The 7,588-nt window shown below is 37.8% G+C and overlaps 1 protein-coding gene across 1 annotated transcript in view; it reads left to right on the forward strand.

Moving 5' to 3' along the window:
- LOC107578441 (receptor-type tyrosine-protein phosphatase mu-like) overlaps positions 1–7,588 on the forward strand; it is a 74,070-nt gene that overhangs the window by 58,366 nt on the left and 8,116 nt on the right. Inside the window, exons 10-16 of the mRNA XM_016264400.1 lie at positions 948–1,102; positions 1,342–1,477; positions 2,858–3,007; positions 3,140–3,313; positions 4,691–4,822; positions 6,003–6,128; positions 6,209–6,372. Coding sequence (XP_016119886.1) covers positions 948–1,102; positions 1,342–1,477; positions 2,858–3,007; positions 3,140–3,313; positions 4,691–4,822; positions 6,003–6,128; positions 6,209–6,372 — 1,037 coding nt within the window. The remainder of the gene's footprint in view (positions 1–947; positions 1,103–1,341; positions 1,478–2,857; positions 3,008–3,139; positions 3,314–4,690; positions 4,823–6,002; positions 6,129–6,208; positions 6,373–7,588) is intronic.

Genomic DNA, 7,588 nt, shown 5'->3' on the forward strand with positions numbered 1-7,588 from the left:
ATGCACACAGAGAGACAGACAGACAGAGACAGACCGACCGACAGACATGCAGACAGAGAGACAGACAGACATGCAGACAGAGACAGACAGACAGAGACAGACCGACCGACCGACATGCAGACAGAGAGACAGACAGACAGAGACAGACCGACCGACAGACATGCAGACAGACCGACAGACAGACATGCAGACAGAGAGACAGACCGACCGACCGACAGACATGCAGACAGAGACAGACAGACATCCAGACAGAGACAAACAGACCGACAGACATGCAGACAGACAGAGACAGACCGACCGACAGACAGACCGACCGACAGACATGCAGACAGAGAGACAGACAGACCGACCGACAGACAGACCGACAGACATACAGACAAAGAGACAGACAGACCGACAGAGAGACAGACAGACATACAGACAGAGAGACAGACAGAGAGAGACAGACCGACATACAGACAAAGAGACAGAGAGACAGACAGACATACAGACAAAGAGACAGACAGACATACAGACATATAGATAGATAGATATAGAATTGTTCTTTACAGAGACAGACCGACCGACAGACATGCAGACAGACAGACATACAGACAGAGACAGACCGACCGACAGACATGCAGACAGAGAGACAGACAGACCGACCGACAGACAGACCGACAGACATACAGACAAAGAGACAGACAGACCGACAGAGAGACAGACAGACATACAGACAGAGAGACAGACAGAGAGAGACAGACCGACATACAGACAAAGAGACAGAGAGACAGACAGACAGACAGACAGAGAGACAGACAGACATACAGACAAAGAGACATACAGACATACAGACATACAGATAGATAGATATAGAATTGTTCTTTGGACTTTTTTTTTTTTTTTGGTCATCTGTCATTCTGATGTCATGTCTGTAAATGTGCTGTTTGTGTGTTTGTGGTCTCCAGCGAGGAGCTCATGAGATCCGGGAGATCCGTCAGTTTCATTTCACCGGCTGGCCGGATCACGGCGTCCCGTATCACGCCACAGGGCTGCTGGGCTTCGTCCGCCGGGTCAAAGCCAAGAGTCCAGCTAACGCTGGCCCGATGGTCATCCACTGCAGGTGAACATCAGGCTCTTCCTCACAGAATCGCAGTATTGCCAACTAACTTTCAGGGGAAGCTGCTAAAGGAAGGTCGGTTAGCTAGTAAACTACACATTCTGAACAATTATATTTTTATGCAGTGTATTAGTAGTTGGTTAGTATGCTACACTCTAAGAAAAGTATTTGTACCTTTTTACCCCTAATAGGTACATATTTGTACCTTCGAGTAGTAATAACAGCTGTTGTTTGGTCCTCAGCGCTGGAGCGGGACGCACCGGCTGCTTCATTGTGATCGACATCATGCTGGACATGGCGGAGCGAGAAGGAGTCGTGGACATTTACAACTGCGTGAGAGAACTGCGCTCCCGCAGGGTCAACATGGTGCAGACGGAGGTAACCAATCACAGACATCCTCATTTCAGCCGCAGCCAATCACACGCTGCCTCTCACTGCAGCCTCGCCCTCTCAGACAAACTTTGCATAGCATTTATAGTTTTTTTTTTTTTTTTTTTTTTTCTGTATACATAATAATTAAAGAAATACTTTAAAAATATTACAAAATAATTATAATTCATAGATACAGTTTAAATGTATAATATATACATTTATATTGTATAATTGAAATTATTTTTATTATTTGTTATATAGAGAGAGACAGAATATATAGTATATTTTGTTTTCATTTTTTGATATTTTGATATTTTAAATATTATTTTAAAATATTATTTAAAATAATTCTAAATTATAGTTACATGTAAATATATATGTTTATATTGTATAATTAAAATTACTTATATATATATATAATGATAATTATAAATATTAACGTTTGAAAAATATTTAATGATTTATATAAGTTGTGTATATTTTTTAAAATTTGTATACTTAAAAACACGTACATTATAATAAAATATATGAATTATGTAAAAATATAAATGATAGATACAATTTAAATGTTATATACTGTTTTATATATGTACACTATATAAATAATAAACAATCCTTTTAAATAATTCTAATTTAATTATATCAACATGGTGCAGACAGAGGTAACCAATCACAAACATCTTAGCATCAGCCACAGCCAATCAAACGCTGACTCTCTCTCCAGCCCCGCCCACTCAGACATATTTTAGAACTTTTTTCTTGACATGAATTTTCAATATAGACAAAAGAAACAAGCACTCATATCTAACTATGATTGTATAGCCTGAGACCTTATCTGACCGTCAGCTTCGGTCAAGGACTTTCTGAGGAGCGGCGACCGCAGGCATATTTAAAATGTCACTTCATGAATGATTTACGTCAAGCTGTCAGACCGCCGTCTGCGATCGAGAGATGACCGGTCCGCACGTGGACACACAGGACAGAGACATCGAGGAGAAAGCTGAAAACACAGTCGATTATGTCCTGATGCATCTGTTCTGACCATAAAAGTGTGAATAATTTGATACATTTGAATAATTGATACATTTAACTGGACTAAATATTAATTAGTTTTATTAATTGGAAATAAATTAAAACTGAAACTGAACTAAAACCTGTAGTAATATTTAAAAAGAACAAAAATGACAAAAGCACATGACAAAATTACTAAAAAATAATAATAATAAAAAATTTGAAATGAAAACTGAAAAAATAATAACAAAATATATAGAAAAAACTGACATGTTAACCAAAATAAAACACCAATCTATCGCCACATCAAATGATATCAGTGAGCTGTGATTGATATGGTTGTATTGATCTGTTTTTGATATGCTGATATTTCAGGAGCAGTATGTGTTTATCCATGATGCCATATTGGAGGCGTGTCTTTGTGGCGACACCACGATCCCGGCCAATCAGCTTCGCTCGGTGTATTACGACATGAACCGCTTGGACCCGCAGACCAACTCCAGCCAGATCAAAGAGGAGTTCAGAGTCAGTGAATTAAAATATTACATATAGCTGTAAATACATTGAATAACAAAATAAATTAAATAATAAAATAAATCAATAGAATATAGTGATGTTAGTGTGTGCATGAGTTTGATTTGTGTTTTTCTTTGGCAGACGTTAAACATGGTGACGCCCACGCTGCGGGTGGAAGACTGCAGCATCGCGCTGCTGCCGCGGAACCATGAGAAGAACCGCTGTATGGACGTTCTTCCTCCGGACCGCTGCCTGCCCTTCCTCATCACCATCGACGGAGAGAGCAGCAACTACATCAACGCCGCGCTCATGGACGTACGGCAGCTCGCACACACCTCAGATCTTAACCTAGTGACCGTTACCTCACCTCTTAACCTAGAGACCGTTACTTGGAGCGCTTAACCTAGTGACTGTTAACTACAGTGCTTAACCTAGTGACCCTTACCTGCGGCGCTTAACCTAGTGACCCTTACCTGCGGCGCTTAACCTAGTGACCGTTACCTGCGGCGCTTAACCTAGTGACCGTTACCTGCGGCGCTTAACCTAGTGACCGTTACCTGCGGCGCTTAACCTAGTGACCCTTACCTGCGGCGCTTAACCTAGTGACCGTTACCTGCGGCGCTTAACCTAGTGACCCTTACCTGCGGCGCTTAACATAAGTTTAATTAATTAATTTAATGTTATTAAGTTATTTATTTGTTGTTTTTATTGTTTTTTATAGTTTTATTTTTTATTAGTGCTTTTATTTTATTGATTGATTTTATTTTAATATTATTGTCATTTCACATTTTCAAATTTTTCATTATTATATATTTTTTATGATCTGATTTAATTATTATTAATTCATTAAATAATAAATGTTTGATTCAGTTGTTTCTATTTTAGAATGATTTATTTTCATTTTATATTATTTAACTATTTATTAATTTTTTTGATTGATTGTTTTTTTTACATTTTTATGACTTAATCATTAGTACTTTGTGTTTTATATGGATTTATTTTATTTTTTCTTTATTTATTTTTTTCACATTTTTATGATACAGTTTATTATTAATTATTATAGAGTTTTTATGATTTAATTCACTATTAAATGTTTTATTTCAATTATTATAATTATTTTTTTTTACTAATTTTTTTTAGTGTTTTACTTTGTTTTATTTAAAAATGATGAATTATTATTGTTAAAATTGCTTTTTTTAACTTTTATACATTTTGTATTATATATTTTTATGATTTTAATTAGTTTTAATTATTTTTATTTTAAAATTATGTAAATTTTCCACATTTATGATTTTATTAATTATTAATTGCATCCGTGTCTATAATAACCGCTCGTTTTTGTGCGTCTGAAGCGACGGTGTCTCTGATGGATGTGAACCGCAGCACACACGATTATGTGCTTGTTGAAAATAATTCAAAAACAGATGGAATTGATTCATTTCATTGTCAGGAAAATAGCTAAAAGCGATCCATAACAGAGAACGAACAAAAAACAAACGCAGTAACACGATTGACTGGGACGGGTTTGTTTGTAAAACACGCGACAGTGCATTTGTTTTCATTACAGTAAATGGAAGCGCCGGCGGCGGTAATAAAACACGCAGCTCAACGCTAAACTTCTCCACACTATTAGTCAAGCAGACAGTCAGACGGAAATAAGATGTGTTCCTCTCTTCATCTTCATCTTCACAGAGCTACAAGCAGCCGTCTGCGTTCATCGTTACCCAGCATCCTCTGCCCAACACCGTCAAAGACTTCTGGAGGCTGGCGCTGGACTATCACTGCACGTCTATAGTGATGCTGAACGACGTGGATCCCGCGCAGGTGACACACACACACACACACACACACACACACACACACACCTGCACACGGCCGTCTGGATCAGAGACGCGCAGCAGCGCAGACTCCTGCTGCAGATGCGTCTGTCACACATGCACTGCTCTGACATCAAATTAATCAGGAGTTCCCAAGTGTTTCTGTCAGTTGAACAATCGCTTGGACTGAAAGCCTCCATGACATTTTGTTAATATTTGAGTAATTTAACAACACATTTGCATGGTTCACAGTTCTCTGATATCAGTTAATTGTCACATGACATGCAGGTAAACAACAACAAAACATTTTTTTTTAATGTATAAACATTGTTTATATTGATTGTTTTTATTTTTCAATTATTTATTTTATTTTTGTTGTTTATTTTTATGATTTACGTATTAATGTTATTTGTTTTTTATTGTTTTTGTTTTACAATTATTTTAGTTGTACAATTTTATGATTTCATTATTAATAAGCGTTTTATTTTACTTGTTTTATTTTAAAGTGATTATTTTGATTGTTTGTATTTGTAAATTATTTTTTTATTTTTATGGTTTATTTTTATGGTTTAATTATTAAGTTATTTATTTTTATTTTTGAGTTTGATCAAGCAATGTGTAAATTGCTATTTGGCTGTTAGTGAACATTATACAATAACCTGTGATGAAAAAGTAATTTCAGATGAAAGATTATGACAATACTAAGTTGCTGGTCTAAGCTGGTTTATCCTGGTCAGTTGCTGGTCTAGGCTGGTTTATACTGGTCAGGTGCTGGTCTAGGCTGGTTTATACTAGTCAGGTGCTGGTCTAGGCTGGTTTATGCTGATCATTTGCTGATCTAAGCTGGTTTATCCTAGTCAGTTGCTGGTCTAGGCTGGTTTATACTGGTCATTTGCTGGTCTAAGCTGGTTTATACTGGTCAGTTGCTGGTCTAAGCTGGTTTATACTGGTCAGTTGCTGGTCTAGGTTGGTTTATACTGGTCAGTTGCTGGTCTAGGTTGGTTTATACTGGTCAGTTGCTGGTCTAGGTTGGTTTACCCTGTTTAATTGCTGGTCTAGCTGGTAAATCAGTATAGACATGCTGTTTTAGAAAAATTTGACCTAGTGAAACTGATCAGCCATGGAACCTGGCCACTGAATTGACATGTGTGATGTTGATGTGTGTGATTGGTGTGTTTTGTGTCCAGTTGTGTCCACAGTACTGGCCAGAGAACGGCGTCCATCGGCACGGACCCATCCAGGTGGAGTTTGTGTCTGCGGATCTGGAGGAGGACATCATCAGCAGGATCTTCCGCATCTATAACGCGGCACGGGTGAGTAAACGCTCGCTTACATTGCACACTTACGCGAGAGTCGGCTGTTTGAGTGTCATGAACGTGTGGTTTGCGTGCAGCCGCAGGATGGGTACCGGATGGTGCAGCAGTTCCAGTTTCTGGGCTGGCCGATGTACCGCGACACTCCCGTCTCCAAACGCTCCTTCCTCAAACTCATCCGACAGGTGGACAAATGGCAGGAGGAGTACGACGGAGGAGAGGGACGCACCGTCGTGCACTGCCTGTGAGTCACCGCTCCTCAGATTATATACGTATATCCGTACTTAGAATATTTATCTTATTTTTGTTAACTGTAATGCAATATTTATTTAGCATATTTAGAATTAATATTTAGAATTAGATTTTTTTATTAAACATTTACATTTTGTTTGTAATATTTAGAATGAGATTTTATTAATATTTACAATGTTTTATTTATTTTTAATTTTTTTTTATGCATCAAGTTCAAGTTCATTTATTTATAAACCACATTTAAAAACAGCCACAAGACTGACCAAAATGCTGTACATTAAAATCAAACCATAAACACATAAAACAGAAAGAATAAAACATGAATTTAAAACCAAAGGAATGTCAGATAAACAAGACCATAATACAATGTAATAAGACTCCCCTCTACATTTTAGTCTGGACTGAGGAACTAAAAGGAGATTCTGATCACTGGATCTTAGACTTCTAGTGGGAGTATAAAAGTGCAACAGCTCTGAGAGATAACTAGGGGCTTGGTTATCTAAAGATTTATACACCAGTAAGAGAACTTTAAAATCGATTCTAAATTGAATAGGCAGCCAATGGAGGGCCCTCAGTATTGGGGTGATGCGACTAACATTCGCGACTATATTGAAGAAATCTAGCAGCAGCGTTTTGGACCAATTGTAGGCGAGTAATTTGCGACTTTGAAATACCGCAATATAGGGAGTTGCAGTAATCTAATCGTGAAGTAATAAAAGTGTGGACAGCCATCTCTAACGTCGTAGCATTTAAAAAGTGTTTGATTTTAGACAGCAAGCGGAGTTGGTAAAAACTGGAACCAATTACAGATGAGATATGCTTGTCCAATTTTAATGGCTCGTCAAGAAGGACACCTGAGAAGATCTGAAGCTGCCCAGATCTAGGCTGGTAGCCTGAGAATGATCAGTAGGACTGAAAACAATCACCTCTGTTTTATCTTCATTTAACGTTAAAAAATTTGAGCTAGCCAGATTTTGACCTCGTCTAAGCACCTTAGTAAGGTATTAAGTGCTGAAGGATAATTTCTCTTAATAGGTAAATAAATCTGGGTATCATCAGCATAGAAATTAAAAGATACCCCATGCCTTCTTAGAATGGAACCCAGAGGAAGCATGCACAGGGAAAAAAGGGAGGGTGCCAATATCGAGCCTTGAGGGATGCCACAGGTGAGAGGAGCAACAGAGGAAGAGAAGTTACCTAGTTTGACA

Source organism: Sinocyclocheilus grahami, unplaced genomic scaffold (assembly GCF_001515645.1).
Source record: "Sinocyclocheilus grahami isolate Dianchi unplaced genomic scaffold, SAMN03320097.WGS_v1.1 scaffold32.1, whole genome shotgun sequence".
NCBI classification, from domain to species: Eukaryota; Metazoa; Chordata; class Actinopteri; order Cypriniformes; family Cyprinidae; genus Sinocyclocheilus; species Sinocyclocheilus grahami.